At 47.5% G+C, this 17,148-nt stretch overlaps 2 protein-coding genes across 3 annotated transcripts in view; one reads left to right on the top strand and one right to left on the bottom strand.

Moving 5' to 3' along the window:
* KCTD17 (potassium channel tetramerization domain containing 17) overlaps positions 1–7,415 on the top strand; it is a 40,158-nt gene extending 32,743 nt beyond the window's left edge. The window contains exon 7 of the mRNA XM_050983135.1: positions 7,184–7,415. Within this exon, the coding sequence (XP_050839092.1) occupies positions 7,184–7,234 (51 nt within the window). The 3' untranslated portion in view covers positions 7,235–7,415. The remainder of the gene's footprint in view (positions 1–7,183) is intronic.
* On the bottom strand, positions 876–16,810 carry IL2RB (interleukin 2 receptor subunit beta). 2 transcript variants are annotated; one of them, XM_009086467.4, is made up of 10 exons: positions 16,477–16,810; positions 15,112–15,209; positions 14,661–14,787; positions 13,084–13,198; positions 11,795–11,906; positions 11,110–11,258; positions 10,502–10,679; positions 8,616–8,712; positions 6,727–6,811; positions 876–5,383 (listed from the first exon to the last, which is right to left on the bottom strand). In XM_009086467.4, the coding sequence occupies exons 2-10, from the start codon at positions 15,191–15,193 to the stop codon at positions 4,556–4,558; spliced, it is 1,773 nt and encodes a 590-aa protein (XP_009084715.1). In that variant the 5' UTR covers positions 15,194–15,209; positions 16,477–16,810; the 3' UTR covers positions 876–4,555. The 2 variants fall into 2 exon arrangements, with proteins under 2 accessions (XP_009084715.1, XP_030093805.1); XM_030237945.2 differs by lacking the exons at positions 14,661–14,787; positions 15,112–15,209; positions 16,477–16,810 and adding an exon at positions 13,495–14,654.
* Positions 16,811–17,148: the final 338 nt, after the last annotated feature.

Below are 17,148 nucleotides of genomic sequence, written 5' to 3'. Positions count from 1 at the left end.
CCCTTGCTTTCTGTTTCTCCACAGCAAAAAAAAAAAAAAAAAAAAAAAAAAAAAAAAAAAAAAAAAAAAAAAAAGGAAGAGATGTGGGAGGAGGCTGAGTGTGGTATCTATTTATGAACAAGGTATCTTGGAAAGGAGATGAGAGATCTGACAGCTATCTTTGCTGTCTCTAGGCTTAAGATAAAGAGAGGACTCATGCCTGTGGCTGTTAGCTTGATATTTTCCACTCCAATATTTTCCACCCAGTGTCATTGCTCAGCTTTGGTTTGCCCCTGGTACTGACGGACACGGTCGTGGTGTGTTTCCGTGGGTTTGCGAACCACACGCCTCGGAGGGGAGAACACGGCGCGTGACTGCTCCCCGTGCGACATTTCCAAAGGGCTCTTGGGAACCCAGCAGCAAAAGGTTCCCAAGTCACTGAGAGTGTAATGACTCTGGCACTCACAACCCGCGTTGCTCACACACAGGGCCACATGATCTCGTCTTCCTGGAAGAAAGGTCCGGTTATCGCCAGATCTGGCGCTGAGCGCTTCCTGCCGCGGTGTGTCACACATCACACCCAGCATGGCTGCGAGAGCTGCGTCGACAGCTTGCCAGCTCCAAAGCTGTCAACATTTTCACTAAAAATGAGGCGGGGCGGTGTGAAAAAATACTGAGCCAGCAGGACAGTCCTCAGGAGCTTGCCACAGGATCACCTCTAACTCTGCTGTCTTTTTTAGGTGTCTGAGTCCCTCGGGGCAGCGAGTAGGAAGGAGAGCTAAAGGTATATTTGTCCGAGCAAAACTTTACCTTGTTGCTTGTTTAGAAAAGTTGTTAATCATTTCCCCTCACCCAAAGGACAGAAAAACACGGTAGATTACTTAATATTTTGTTTATTTACAAAGAAGCTAATCTGTTTTTTTGTACTCATCTTAGCAGCAAGATGTACTCAGTAAGAGTACGGATATATAGTTTGGTCCTGCAGAGAGAAAATTAGAAAGGAGAAAGTCCAGCTAGAACTCAATCTAGCTACTGTTATCAAAAATAACAAATACATTAATAACAAAAAGAGGGTCAAGGAGAAGCTGCATCCTTTATTTGACTTGGCAGGGGAATATTGTCATTAAGGATGAGGCTGAGCTACTTAATGCCTTCTTTGCCTCAGTCTCTAACAGAAAGACCAGATGTCTCCGAGGTACCCACCCCCCTGAGCTAGAGGGCAAAGACAGGGAGCAGAATAAACCCCCTATAATCCAGGAGGAAGTAGTTAGTGACCAGCTGTGCCACTTAGACACTCCCAAATTTTCTGGGCTGGATGGGGTCCACCCAAGGGCACTGAGAAAACTGGCAGAAGAGCTCACCAAGCCACTTTCCATCATCTATCAGCAGTCCTGGCTAGCCAGAGAGGTCCCAGGTGACTGGAGGTTAGCCAGCATGATACCCATCTACAAAAAGGGCTGGAAGGAGGAGCTGAGAACTACAGGCCCATCAATCTGATCTTCATGCCACAGAAGATCATGGCACAGGTCACCTTGAGTGCCATCACATGGCAGGTGCAGAACAACAAAGGGATCAAGCCTAGCCAGCATGGGTTTAGGAAAAGCTTGTCCTGCTTGACCAGCCTGTTCTCCTTCTATGACAGGGTGAACTTTGCTTAGAGGAAGAGGGAAAGGCTGTGGATGGTGTCTACATAATTTTAGTGAAACCTTTTACACTATCTTACCACAGCATTGTCCTGGAAAAACTGGCAGCCCATGGCATAGATGTGTGTACTCTTTGCTGGGTAACACTGGCTGCATGGCCAAACCCAGAGTTGTGGTGATTGGGGTTAAATCCACTTGGCAGCCAGTGGTGTTCTACAAGGCTTAGTATAGGGGCCAGATGTTTAATATCTGTTGAAAACCTAGATGAGGGGATCAAGAGCTCCCCTTTGTTCAGTTTACAGATGACACCAAGTTGGGGAGAAGTGTTGATCTGCTGCAGGGTAGGAAGGCTCTGCAGAGGGGTCTGGACAGGCTGGATTGATGAGCCAAGGCCAATGGTATGAGGTTCAACAAGGTATCAGGTCCTGTTAGCAACAGGGTGGCAACAGCACCATGCAGTGCTGCAGACTGGGGGAAGAGTGGCTGAAAAGCTGCCCAGGGGGAGACGACATGCAGTGGTGGTTGAACACGAGCCATGTGTGCCCAGGGGGCCAAGAAGGCTGATGACATCCTGGCTAGTGCCAGGAATGATGTGGCCAGCAGGGCCAGAAAAGGGATCATCCCCCCTGTACAGAGGCCACACCTCAGATCCTGTATTCAGTTTTGGGATGCTCAGCACAGGAAGGACGTTGAGGTGCTGGAGCATGTCCAGAGAAGGGCAATAGAGAAGGTGAAGGGTATGGAGCACAAGCTGAGGGATTGTTGGGGCTGTTTAGCCTGCAGAAAAGAAGGCTCAAGGGTAACTTTATTGCTCTCTACAACGCTCTAAGAGGAAGTTGTGGCAAAGTAGAGGTCAGTCTCTTCTTCCAGATAACAAGTGATAGATCAAGAGGAAAATACTTCAGATTGCATCAGGGGAAGTTCAAGTTGGATATCAGGAAAAAATTCTTTACTGAAAGAGTGATTAAACATTGGAATAGGCTCTCAAGGAAAGTGGTGGAGTCACCATCTTTGGAAGTGTTTGGTAAACAAGTAGATGTGGTACTTTGCAATATAGTTTAGTGGGCATGGTAGTATTCAGTCAAAATTTGGACTAATCTTGAAGGTCTTTTCCAACCTTAATGATTCTATGAAGGAAAATAGAAGAGCTTAAGAAAGTCTACATGGGGACAGTGCAGCTTGGATCCTTGACCCATGTAAGATAGCAAACTGCCCATCAGAGGCAAGGGAGTCAGTGTCTCTGGGAAGATTTTCAAAGTCCATCTGGGAAGATTCTCAAAGTACAGGAAACAGCTGGGAAAGACTCGTACTTCCCTATCTGGGAAGTTGTGTCTCCTGTTTTCTCCTGGACACAATGGAGCAGTCTGTGTCCTGAGACAGATGGTGAAGGAGCTGATGTGAGGAGAGGAAGAGTTCCCCAAGACCTCCCAGCAACAAGTAGGCTCAACCCCTCTGTACAGCCCTTTTTAGGTGAAATCCAAGCCAGTGGGTGAGCCTGCACCTGGGACTCATAATGACTTTCAGATGCATACTGAATGTCAGGTAACAGTTTAGGAGCAGGAATCTCAATGCTTGGCCAAACAGAGATAGGAGAGAATTAGCTCTAGCTGACACTCACAGCTGTGACAGAAGTGTTAACATGTTCAATATCCTTGAACTTTTTGGTATGAATTCTCTTTGAAGAGTCTTTAAGAGATAAGAAGAAATCTTCGCACACGGCTGGTATTTTCCCACTGCTGAAAAATCCAGAAATGCAGTAAGAAAATGGACAGATGGTACAAATGGTGAATGCAGGGATCTTCCTTTGCCATACCCATTTTCTTCTGTGGCTTTTTCTAAGCCAGATCAGGGCATGTAGAGGAAGAAGAAAAACAAAGTCTGTGCTATCCCCGTTCTTTGCAAATGGATTGAGGTTTTCTTTTGAGTAAAGGTGCTGATTCGTGGGTTAGTTTTCTGGGCTTATTCACCACATCTTTGCTGCTAATTAGGCAATGGTTTCCCTTCAGCAGTGGAAGGAATGGGCAGCACTGCTGTGATGTTTTCCACTTATACAGGATGTGGGATGAACTATTCTGCAATCAGCTTATCATAGTCAAATAACTGTAGTTTGCCAGCAGGGCAGAAAGGCTTTTGATTTCATGAAAAATATTGTAGCAAGAATGGGAAACTTTGTGAGTTCTTTTTACTGCCACCATCAGAGCTGGAGGAAAGAAAGAGAGGGAGGGGATTTCCCCAGTATTTTTAACTCAATAATGGGGATTTCTTTTTTACACTGCACTGCTTAGACAGCTGATGCATTTGTGGCTCTGAGCCAGCCTTAGAGACTCCAAGGTCTAGACTCTAAAGTGTAAAGCTGGACCAAGTAGCTTAGAATGTGATCTCTGATTAAAACTTAAAGGAGGACATCATAGAAAAAAATCACACCCTTGGTCAGTCAGGAGGAGATGTCTTCATGCATTTCATCATCAACCCCAGCACTGACTGGCAGTGCTATTGGCCCCTGTATAAAATCTAACATCCACATCTTCAGGCATTTCTCTGTCCCACTAGAGGTTTTTAGGCCAGTATGAGGCAAACTGATCATATGCCTGCTCAGCCTCAAAGCTGAGTGATACTTTACATCAAAATGCAGAGCATGGAAATGGTGACACAGACTCCTACCAGGAGCTGGGAAGGGAAAAAAGAATTGGTGAAGTTTGGAGTGTCACTTGAGAAGTGTGAGGAGTTTCTATGCCATCGGAGCCAGCAGTAAAAGAAAAACAGATTTGCTTGAAGGTAAGTCCTCGTTGGGCTGTGTTCTCCAGCCTCGTTAGTGAGCAGTCCCAATGGGATTGATGCTGAAGTTACACTCGTGTCCTAAGGATAGAAACTGTCCATCCAGCCTTCCCTGCAGAGGTGGCCTTTCCCACCTGTGGGTCTCCTCCAGGCAGATCCTAGACAGAACAATGGCTGTATTGGCTTTGAAGGTCCCTCAGAGAAAGATAGGCACCAGTGTTTGGGACCTGGCTGGAGAAGGCTGTTTTGCACGGCTCCTCATCCTGTCTTTGCATTGGAGGTGGACGCTGGGAGAAGGAAGAGGCAGCATTTGCTGCTGGTGTGCAGGGGTCAGCTGGAGGCTCCCCCTTCCCACTGCCCTCCATTACACTGACAGTGTTGCTGTCCTGCAGCTCCAGTGGGCCAGGAAAGTCAGTGTCCAGCTGGAACACGGCCTCAGCTGGTTGTGAAACTGCTTTGTCCAGCACCTTCTCATCCTGTTCCAGAAGCGGTGTTGGTGAAGTGCCTTCCCTCGACTGGAGAGCCCCAGGAACAGCCATGGCCTGGTGGGCTTCACCTGCTGTCTCTTCCATGAAGGAGCTCTTTTGGGAGCCCTGGGCTGCCTCGATACAGTGAAAGAAGTTGTTGGGCAACACATTCATGTCCTCTGCCAGTGTGCAGAGGTCTGGAGAGGGGAGAGCCTGGTAACAGTTGCCATCCTTGCTGCCACTGCCCTCCTGGCTGAAAGGCTCGTAGGTGAAGTAGACCTGACAGGGCTCGATCTCAAAGGAGTTGGAAAGGTGGAAGAAGAAGTAGCCTTGGTTGGTGAAGCAGCTGGATCCAGAGTGCACACTGATTTCTATGGGAGGATCAGGAGTCAGGGCTCCCTTGGAAAGTAGAAACGGGGATTCCTGGTCATTCTTCTGCATCACCTCGAGCATGGAGATCTCTGGGATTGTGCTGTTCATGCAGTAGGAAGATGTGGAGAATGGGGAGGAAAGCCATTTCTGGTGGGGAAGAAACACAAGAGAGAGACTGTGACTACCAAAGTATAGCACTCAGAGAGGAAACAAAGATTTCATCTACTGAGCGGCCACAGCAGTCAAGTGACTTCTTTTCTGTCCAAGGAAGGGTTACCAGAGATGGTGGGGAGGGAAATTCCCCTTCATGATGTCTCATCTGCAGGATTTTCAGAGAGTATGTCATTCTGTCACATTAAAATTAGGAGTGAATCTTGTCAGCCTATGTTTTGAGACTTCTGAAGCAGGGAATTTAAGACGGAGCATTAAAATGAAACAAAGGGAATAAAAAGGTAGGAAAACCCCTTACATGACTATAAGATGAAGTGAAGCATGAAAAACAGTATTGAGGTGCATCTCATGTAATCTATTCCTAGGTGCTGAACAGCTTCTGATATATCCACATGGCCATATGCAGATTTCTTGTCTAAAGTGCTCTACCAGGCCCCTTGTGCCTAATTTTCATAGTCATCATCAGCAACATCCTTCAGTGCATCATTATCCTTAAAAATAAACTGGTTTCAATAACACCCAAATCTATTGCTTTTCATGGCTTGTAAAGCAAAATTTTCAAGTTCTTTCTGCACTGATCATGTCTTGAGTGCCTTCTGCACAACCCTGTCCCCCTACTCTGTACTCTTTCCCTGTAGTTTAAGCTTTTTAAGTCTTTTTACACCTTGGCTTTTCCAAAGCTTTGCTGTTTCTGAACCCTCTGCAGTTTGTCTCCGTCCTTCTTAAAGCAAGATGCCCCTTGGGATCACCTCCCACGTCTTGCATCTGACGCTCCCTTTCATGCTGCACAGAATGGAAATTGTCTCCTTGCAGCTGCCCATACTCACAGAGAGCCTAGGGGAGGGGAATAGTGGAGTGGGAAAAGAAGGGAAACAGACAAGAATGCGAGGAATAGCTAAGTGCTATCCAGTGTGATGGCGATTCACAACAGGAGCAGAGGAGAAGCTCACAGCAGGAAATCTGGGGAAGAGCTGGGCAGCCTAGGGCAAGTAGGGGGGCACTGAACTGGAAGGGAGGGGGATCTTGAGAGGCCAAGCTCCCTCCTGCAGGTCCCTTGCTGTCTCTCAGGCTGCTGATTGTGAGAGCAGGATGCTGTGCTTTGTATGGTTTGCCATTTCTTTGTTCTGTAGTTAGAGATGCCTCAGCTGAGTGTCAGGTTTTAGAAGGTCAGAAAATAGAACTTGAGCAGAGAACCCAGCAGCTGGTGCTACTGGTGCATGTATCACGTGTGCTTGGGTAGGTCCATCTGTCCTGGGCATGTGCAGCTGGGTGCTCCTTTCCCGCATTTCTCCCCCGTGGTTCCATCCCCAGCCCCATACCTGAATGTCACCTCCATGAACTGAAACAAGTGGGGGAAAAAACTTCTCAGGGTCTGGGATGTGAATCTTCAGGATCTTCTTAAACCTTGAGGAGAGACAATGAGAAGGACAAATGAAGCAGGGCCTGGTTCTGATCACTGTCACTGTGGTGGGGGCAAAGGAGTGCCCTGCAATTCACAGGTACTGCCCTGGCATGGGGGAAGAGGTAAAGTCGGGCCTGAGGTCTGTCCTTCCTCTTGAGTGATCTGAGAGGCACCACTGAGCCATGAGATGTATAGGGGTGAGACAGATAAACCTGGCACTGAAAAATACATTTCCCCCAGCCTTTTCCCCGGGGAAGGACAACCCCTGGTTTAACTGGTTTCTTCCCTGCCTTGCCTGGTCACCTTAATGTCTCCACTTGCCCCCTTCAGCCCCCGTCCTGATGAGAAGCTGAGCAGGCCTTCCTTGTTTCCAGGTTCCCGCTGCTGTGAGCTGTTTGTTCGCTGTTTTGCTGTCACCACAGTGACTCAGGACCATGGGTCCTGAGCTGGGCCATCACTGGGAAAGCTCTGCCACACCTCTCTTTCCTCCTAGCTGGATGCTGCATGGCATTGCTGTGCAAGCCATCTGTGTGAGTATGCCTTGCATTGTCCAGAAGCCTCTCCTGCCCTGGAACCAGTGAGTTGTGATCCTGAAGCAACATGGAATGATCTAATCTGCGTCTCCAAGTGGCTGGATCATCTTGTCATCCTTTTGCTGAAGCTTTGCTGTAGGATGTTGTAAGGAAAAACCCTCCTGACCTCTGGAGGCAATCAGTGTACTCTCTGAAGTATCAGAGCTTGCTAGCTCTTGCATATAAACTACCTTACATCATTGCAGATGCTATTTTTATTCATGCATGTCTAATCCTTCCTTGCATCTTACCTCAGCATTATTATGCACTCAATCCCCCTAGGTTAATTATACTTTGTGGAGAAAGGAGGCCTTTTTAACTCCCTCTGTGCTGTACATCTAGCACTTCCCCAGCTTTGTGTAGTGAGTCAGGGTAAAATAGTGACCAGTGACTTTTTCAGTATCCATCTTCCTTCAGCATGGTTCTCTGTCTTTCCTTACAGAGAAACCATCCAGCCTCTGCAACCTCATCCCTGAGAATGTTTCTCCCTGCTCCCTGCCATGAATATCAGCACCCTGCTTCTTCACCCTCTTCCCCTGACCCCAGATGAGAAAACCTGTGACTGTTTCTAGCCTTGTGCCAAGCTGAGAGGTCATTGTTCCTATTACTGTGTTGAGTAACCTTGTGAGACATTTTTAATCCTTAATAAAAGCAGTGTCTGGGTAGAAACACTGGCAAAGAGGTCTTGAAGCATCATATAGGTTTTATCAGTGTGTGAGGACTGCACAGACCGGGGAGAGCAAGAATTGTGCTCCTCACTCAGGAGTTTTGCCTGCAGGCCCAATGCCATCTCATCCTGCCTGAGCTCTGGCTGGAATGTTTAAATGAGAAGGAAGTGGTAACCAGGTTTGCCTGGTCCTTGCTACAGGGAGAGTTCCCAACCCAGTGACCTGCTTTTGAAGAGGCAATTTTGATGCATCCCTGCCAGGAAACACCACTCTAACCCCTGGGCAACAGATGTGCTGAGGCAGCTGTTTTAAATTTAGGCAGGGCATGGCACCAGGCCACAGGAGAATGGCACAATACGACAGTACTGGTGAAACCACATCATCTTGGGTGGTGTTATTTTTCCACAGGCAAATATCAGTCTCAGGAGGTTGGGCAATAAACCATGAATTGGTTGGCTTAAAGCCATCTCTATCCTGAGCAACACCAGGTGAAAAATAATCTGAGTTTTGAGAATACCCACAAGATACAGGAGTGAAACAGAGACATAAACTTAATTCTCAATTACCATTTCAGGGCCCGTAAGTTAATGAGGAAGGCAGTCCCAATGATCACAAAGATGAAAGTGCTCACTATCAGGACTGGCAGGACTGGCTGGGATGTTCCTGTAAGATGAGAAAGAATGAGGAAATGGCTGTTAAAATCTAACCAGGATTCTGTAGGTAGAAGCTGCAGCCCTTTCATGGCTGTTCAAGGTGATCAAAGTGAGCCTTTGTTATAATTTTATGTAATATTATAATATTATCCAGAATTTTAATATACAGGTCAGTATATGTGAGTTCTGCTGTGTTGTGTAGGATGCCTTTGAGCTGATATGGGTTTCAGAGTCTAAGCATTGCTTAACAGATAATTTGTGCTGAACAAACAAAGCTTGAACTCCCTGGTCATAACAGCACCACAGCTAGGGGTGGCCACAGATGAGGTGGCACAATCTGCTAGCTGAGGTGTCCACCAACCTGTTTCATTGCCAGGGAAAGCAGGGACTCCTAAAACCAGCTAAAGTGGGGTTGGAGGCTTGAAACAGCCTAATGGTCAGTGGGGGAGAGGGAGTCCTGGGGTTCACAGCTCTCTGAGAAGGCAAAAGGATAAGGATAGAGAAGGTTAGGGATCAAGGGACTGGCTTCTTTCTTTGGAGAGGTGCAGGGAAGCGTTAGGAGGCTAGGAAGCTTACAACTTTACACCATGTTTTAGTACTTGGATTGTAGGTTTAGGACAAAGAGACTGGCCTCCCACGTTGCCAGGGCTGCCAGCACTCCTCAGGCTTGTTTGGCATCATCTCAAACATTCCTTAATCTGTCTCTTTCACACATATCTCCCCAGTGCACCTTTGCTTGGTCTTGGTATTCTGTGCCTGTTTCCTCTGCCTGCCCCTCATCTTCTCCCACCCCTCGTGTCCCTTGGCCTAGTCATGCAGAGAATCTCTGGAGCACTTAGGAGAGAACAGAGGAAAATAAAAGACTGAGGGGACATTTTTAGCACATTCTTTCTTTCCCTGTCCTTGAGATGCTACTCAGATCACTTTGTCTCCACTGCCACTGGTACCCTGGTTATCTTTGGGTCTTGGTTGCTATGACAACTGGTTGCGGCTGTATCCTATTCACTGACATCACACACTGTCAAAATTTGATCGCCACAGCAACACAGCGCCCTTTCTAAACATAGCTCCTCTGTTTATACCCACACCAGGAACATCAGGGAGGGGTTGAGCAGAGGCAGGATGGGGGCAATGTGAGAAGGAATAACCTCTACCTGCTTATTTTTTGGAAAAAAAATGACAGAGGCCACAGCCACCGACTCACCGAAGGGCACTATCTTCCAAGGCTGGAAGTTCATACAGTGACTGATACAAACCACAGCACACCTTTTTTGAAAGAGTCTTACCGTGCATGTAAGCCAGTAAGTCTCTCCCAGTTTCCATGAGACTTTGCTTCCCAAGCTCAGGTGTTCCTCAGCTCAGGAGCTGAGAGCTGTTTCACTGCATTTCACTGATCAGTATCTCCACTAAACTGGGCCATTTTAGGAAGCCGAGAGAATGTTCCCAGGTAACATTAGCATCTGGGAAAATGCCAGTCTTGGCCACTGCTTCTGCTGGTTAGACATCTGGCCTTACTGCTCTGGGGAAGCAGTCCCTGATTTATACCTTGTGTATTTTGCCTGGCTTCTGGAAGTCAGAGGGGCTTTGCCGGGGTCAGGAGGTCTTTGGCCCTAAGCTGTGGTGCTGAGATGATCTCACCTAACTGATCAGGAAGGACAGTTTTCAACCTTTCTGTTACTCTTTGGTCAACACAGCTCTCCCTACACATCTTCCTTCAGCTTCTCACCTTGGTTTTGGCCATTCTACCTTGTTTGCCCTGAGTCCCCATTTTCCCTTCAAGGTCAAACTACCTGTCTTACCCTTATGGTCAGCGTGTGTCCTCCACAGGACCGGCTTGCTCCAGTCACTCCACGTGCCTTTGTATGTGCTCCTGGCACTTGGCCTTGCACGGACAGCTGCCTCATATTTAGAGTTGGATGAGAGTCTCTCAAAATTTGTCCACATCTGATCCTGTTCAATGGGCAAGTTTGTAGCCTCCTGGGAGTAGGGCAAATTTAGAACATTGTCAACACCCTGGTTTACAGCCTCACATACCTGTCTTCTCCAAAACCCTCAGAGAAGATTTGTCTCAAGTCCTTACACCTTGTGCACGTCTTGTTCACCCTGAAGGAAAACTTTTCTTTGCTTTGCTTTTCCCCTACCTTTCAGGTCTGTCCTGGAACTGTCTGAATTTTTTGTGACAACGCTAAATAAAATAGGATCCCCATCTGCCTCCTTGTCATCACCAAACACTGGCAGTAGGTGACACAGATAAAAGGGCAGGGGCTGTCATCCTCCCTCCAGCTTCACCAAAACTGCTTACATCCTGAGAGGAGGCCCAGGAGCAAGTCCTGGGGTACATAAACAAGACCAGGATTCATTCAGGACTCACATGATAACACGTCCCAGCTTCCCCCCCTGCACTCACCTCCCAGGACTGGCTCACGTGTCGGTACCGCACTTGGTACTCCCGCATCCCATCCAAATAGTGAGAGGAAATATTCAAGCTCCATGTTAGGTTGGAGGTGTTTTCAGTTATGTTAACCACCTGAAGGTCTCCTGGAGGCCTCAGCTTTACTGGAAAGAGAGAAGAAGCCGGGCTGATGTCCCCATACTCTGTCCATAACAGGACTGAACACCAAGCCCCTCAGCAGCAGGACACCTCCTTGAGACGGGTAACCTCACACAGCCAGCAAAACAATGTCCCAAGCAGATGTTTTTCTTCTGGATTAGTGAGCTGAATCCTTTCAGCAAAGACTGAAACATGCCAAAGCTGTCTTAAAGAAGGGTGGAAGCACATAACTAGAGGAGGGCAGAGGAAGAGCAGCAAGACTTTCCATCAGCACACATTTTTCACGAGGGCAGCTGAACTATCATTGCCTGTTTGAAGCCAGATATGGGACAGGACAGGATGTGGCTGGCATGGCACTGCATGACAGAGGAGCAAGTGGCAGGAGTCAACATTGTGTTCATTGTAGCAGGGGACAAGCAACAGACAAAGGCCTAAAGTCAGCTGTGGGTGTTGCATAGGAATAGACGAGGAAGAAAAATTAGCTAATTAGCCATCCTCTCATAGGGAAGCTTCAGAGGCCAGAAGGCAGATGAGTACTCACTATTTGCAAATGGATTGAAGTTTTTTATTTGCTCAGGTATTTTGGTTTTATTCTCTCCAGTGTGGCAATGGACAGACAAGTTAAGTCTGTCTGAAATGGTGAAGCACTGATTCTGCAAGGAGAATTAACCATCAGTGACAAGGAAACCTCGTGAATAAACACTCAAATTTCTAAGCATTGCCTATGCATAGGTTAATTAGGCATACTTGACAATAAATATGGAAGGTATTTGTGGCAGAAGGGCATAAATCTCTGTGGTGAGTGAGGAACCAAAACCTTATATTTCATGTGGTTGGATTTCTTTTTGTTTGTCTACTGACAAGAAAGGCACAAAATATTGTGATATACCAGTTTCTTGGGATTTCTGTGTGTATGTGCTGACTAAGCAGGAGAAAAAGTTACTCTCTATGGGTGACATTTATTGAGAAATTTAATTTTTACCAGAACATTTTATGTTCCCTGGTAAGACTGAAACCACATTAGTATTAAACTTGACACTTGAAATGCAGTGATACTGAAGGACCACATACATCATACAGTACTGAATAAGCAACAGAAAAACTAGCTTGATTAGAAAGAAACGATTTTGGAGCTGTATACCAACCCTGCAATTTGTCTTTGCACATGATATGCAAATGTATGAAAGCTTGTCTGTCATTAGAACTGGTTGTGATTTTACCAATAAAAATACAAGCTCAAATTTGGGTGGGTGTTTTCTGAAAACATGGGAACTGCAGTGACACTGGATGTGACTGAAGGAAGCACATAATGGATCCAAAATAAGACTGATTTAAAAAAAAGAATAATAGTTAGAAGATTTGCATCACCATTAGCTCCAATGATGTGTTGCTGTTACATCTTGCATTAGAGACATCTACACACACTTCACAATAGCTAATGATCTGGAAAGTGGTATTGATAATTTCTAGGATAAAGAGATCACAAGGTGACCTCAGAGCTGGTGGTGATGCCCATCCCTCCTCAGAGGAAGGGATTAGGGCCAAACACAGGCGACTGAGACATGGACACTGCATATGGTCTGTCTGTCCTGCAGCTCTTCTGCATGTGTCAGCACAGCTCACAATGAAGCCAATCCCTCCTGCAGGGAAACCCACGGGAGACACATATATCAACAACACACAGCACCAAGCCCCATCTCAGATCCAGACTCAGGGATCAGGTCTGGGCTTTTTATACTATCCCTGGATGTTGCACTGTTTATACACCCAAAATGCATATATAAATCCTTTCTCCTTTGTTAGCCAGGATGTCCCAGATGAATTACTCACATTAACATTTTGGTTGAAGATTTTGATGCATCTCCTCAGTCCTGTCATATTCTCTGCCTTGGGTAATTTGCAGCGTTTCTTGCGTTTTTCAGGTGAGGGGTATGACTCCAGTGAGCTGGAAAGTTTTAGCTTTGTAGTAACTCAAATATTATGTAACACTAAAGGGCTTTCAAAGCATTTTACATCCTACTGTATTTGCTGAACAGATTACAGCAAAGATTTAATCCTACTTTCTCTCCCCATTGTATCACTCAGACAAATTTTATGTGCTGGCACATGGAAGCCAATGCACTTCAGTTATTCCAGGGCAGAGATAACAGCAGATTTCCAGTTTCAAAGATTTCACAAAATCCTCTTCCTATCTTCTCTGCTTCCTGTTGATATCAAAGGGCATGCAGAGCCCAAACTCACCTACAGCAACACAGCCCTGGGAGACAGGTGCCTGATTCAGCCCCTCTAGGATTTGCAGGTCCCCTTCCAGACACTGACAGTCCTGTAGGATCTCAGATACTCAGTGACATGTACCTTCTGAGCCAGGTCACATCTCAGTCAGCCAGGACAGTAGATCACAAGAGGCAGCACTACATCGAAACCTCTCCTCTGCCCTGACAAGAGAGCCCCAGCTGAGCTCTGGCATGGGGCGTGGCAGGGTGGAGAACACCTCTGGGTCTGTAGCTGGGGCAGGGTCTGAAGGAGGTGCCTCTTCAGCTCTAAGGTCAGATCAGGCCTGGGACTTGCTGACAGTGGGGAGGGTTTTCCTCCTAGAGCCCCAGCCAAGGAATGGCTCAGTTCCACATCCAGCCCCAGTCTCTGATTCACACCCATGGAGCTACATCAGTGTTTTAGCTTTCTTGGGCCATGCACCAGCCCCAAGATATATTTGTCAATCTAACCCAATTGGAGGTGTCTCTATGAAAGGGACAAGAAACCCAGCCAATGACGGAATCACACTGAGCCTGTCCTTATGGCAGGCACTCAGGGCAGTCCTGGGCTTGGCTGGTGAGCCTCTTGGCTGCAGATGTCCTATTTGGAGATGACAGAGACTCAGCTAGCCCCCACTGCAGTACTGGCTAAACACCTCCCCTCTGCTGGGAGGCATATGGGAGAAGAAAACAGCATGAACTGGAAGAGATGAAAGAGCCAGGGGAGAGAAAGTAGGACAGTATTTTTCTTCATTCATTATTACTCGAGGTGCAACATCTCAGCTCATCCTGGCAATCACCAAATGGCCTCCGTATAACTTCAGTTCCTCCCTTCTCCAGCCCCATCTCTATACATCCTCATTTTCCATTGAAAATGCCTTTCAGTCCCAAGGGTGTCTGCCAAGGAAGAGGGATTTTTTGAAAACTGAAGTTCAGATAGAGCCATGGAGCTGGAAGATGGGTTGTGCTAGACAGTTTGGGACTGTCAGATGGCAAACAGTGAGCAGTGGCTGCCAGCATCTCAGCCCACATGGAGATAGAGACAGAGTTCAAGACAAAACACCTCAGCTCTCTCCACTACACCTGGCCTGGGAAGGGGAAGCCTACATTTTTGTAAAGTGACATTGTTTTCCCTCAGTCTCTCCAGTCACCCACCTGTCACAAAAGCCTTTCTTTGATAAAATCTCCAGTTGGCATGGTGCTTCAGCCAGGTCCCTGCCCGGATCCCAGTCGCAGAAGAGAGCTGCCCGTGAGTCATACCAACAAGTGAGGCTGGAGGCACCTGCCAGCAGAGAAGACAGACAGCAATGTGGCTCAATTAGCAACGATGCTTGGTGTTAATCATCACCCCGGACAATGCTGCCCCATCCCAAACTACTGACTGAATCCTCTGCTGGACAAGCCCAAGTAAGAAAGGCAGTGCCACTCATTTCTCTATATCTTTCTAGGCTGATGTGCTCATCAGAGACCTGTAATATTGCAACCTCCTCTGGCTGCTTGTTACAACACAAACATTGCACAGCAGCATACGTGGCGCACACACTGCCCTGGCTGACTGCCCTCCCGGTTCACCCAGCTGGCACAGGTGAAAGGAATCACTTCTTACCTTGTGCTGAGTCTGATGACCACGAGGGAGGCATGAGGCTGAACAGGCAGAGGTGAGACAGAAGCAGCAATGAAGGCTTCATCAGTACTGGTGACACACTGAAAGAAAGAAGACACCCCCACAACACAGCTCAGCAGTGGAGCTTAGGGAGATGTCGAGATGTCATCTCAGAAGAGGCATCCACTGTCCTAGGATGCAGTGCCAGTGTTCTAGGTTCAGAAACTCATATCCCTTCCACTCTGGAGTCTGCACTTTTCCCTCAGCACCTCACTGTTCTCCTGCCTTGGGTGCTCTGCTCAGCGGTGAGGCTGTTCACAGGGCAGCACAGAGGCTGTTTGCAAGAATCATGTCTTCTGAAAGCGCGTGAGTGAGCGCACAGCAGTCCGTGTGCGCTGTCTCAGGCTGCCTGCTGACTCAGGTAGAGAGTGCTGCCTCGGCTGTGCACAGCTTGTGCTTTGAAGAGCTTCTTTTTTTGGTAAACCCTAGGGCTGAAATAACTAGGTGCTTGCTGAGTTAGAGGGTCCCTGGATGCAATGACAGAAGTTAGTTGCAGAGTTCATGGCTTAGGAGGCAGGTTTTGAATAGCATGTTTGGGACTGGTGGGGGAATCAGGGAGAAGAATATGTTTACCACGTTCCAGAAAGTCAAGGCTTTACCATATAAAAAAATATTACATAGTAGTGCACAAACTACGCATCATCCCCTCCAAGCAGACCCTTGCTCTGCCTTGGAAGTTGATGATTTTAGGCGTATCAGAAAATTTGGGCTTTGTAATTAGGAAACTCAGCAGCAGCCCTTGTCCAGCCCAGGCATCCAGGGAGCCTCCTTGTCTTACAAAGCCGGTACAGTCATGTTCCATATTAGACAGTCTGGCCTTACAGTCTTCTCATCCAAACCTCTCTCTCTCCTCATCCACCCGGACTACCGGACCTTGAGATCAGCCTTTGCCCACAGGAGAAGGAGCTGCCCTCACCTCTCACCAACCCTGGAGCTCAGGCAGACCTGAGGAAAACAAGACAGAAGCCCCACTGGACCTTGCCGGGACTGCCAGAGGGGTGTGAAGAGAGGGTTTATAAAGGGCCAGCATGAGCTTAATACCAATTCCCCTTGAGATAAAAGATTAGGTTCAGAGGAAGAAAACTTGGTGACAACACATCAGCAGACAGGGGCGAAAAAGAGAGAAAGCGGGCGGCATGGTTGCGAGATGCGAGGTATGATTTGAGAGGATTGTGGAGAGACAGAGAGATAGATATGTTCTCAGCCCTTCCCAACGGCGAGGTGCAGTTTGTCAGATTGAAACTCCTTCTAAGATGCTTTCAGATCAGCCACCCCCACGTGAGAGAGAGCTGGCATTACCCCCTTTACCTTCCAGCTCCGGGCACTGAGCAGTCCAGATGGAGTCCCTGGGGTCGTGAGGCTGGACGGCAGCAGGTGCTGAATGTCAAACAGTGAGGGGAAGGGTGAGGGGGAAAAGGGAGAGTGATGAAGGCAGATATCCTGGCTCAGTGCATGTCCACGGGAGAAGAGGTGCCTACAGCCCGGCAGTTCTGCTCCATAGCTGTTCCTCTCATATGTCTCTGCATGGTCTCTGTCTTCTCCCTCTCACCTGTGCACAGGAAGCTGCTGCTTGCCTGCCTTGTCAGACTGAGACAAGGCCCCAAAGTATCGAAAAGGCTAGTAAGGCCAAGAATAAAAAAAACAAAACCACATTCTATTTCCTGCTGATAAAGCAGTAAGTGCAGAAATGGGTTTAGAGGGGTCAGGTCTTAGCAGTGCTCAGACATTTTAGGACCAGTTTCAAACCATTGCTGGGAGGCAAAAGAGAGCAAAAAGGACCTCTTGGGATACTGGCAACACCCATAGCTTCCTCTTTTAGAGACCCAAATGGATCACTCATATTGCTCTCAAGGTCTACACAAGTTTACAGATCACTTTGAAACTGGGGGCAGGAGTCTGTCTACAGTAGAAATACCATGGACTACTTTGTGAAAAATAGCTGGAGTTGCTGACCTGAGCAACACCTGAATGAAACCAGAC

The sequence above is a fragment of the Serinus canaria genome, chromosome 1A (genome assembly GCF_022539315.1).
Source record: "Serinus canaria isolate serCan28SL12 chromosome 1A, serCan2020, whole genome shotgun sequence".
Taxonomy (NCBI): domain Eukaryota; kingdom Metazoa; phylum Chordata; class Aves; order Passeriformes; family Fringillidae; genus Serinus; species Serinus canaria.
Note: the sequence above shows the minus strand (reverse complement) of the source record. Positions and strands in the feature narration are given on the sequence as shown.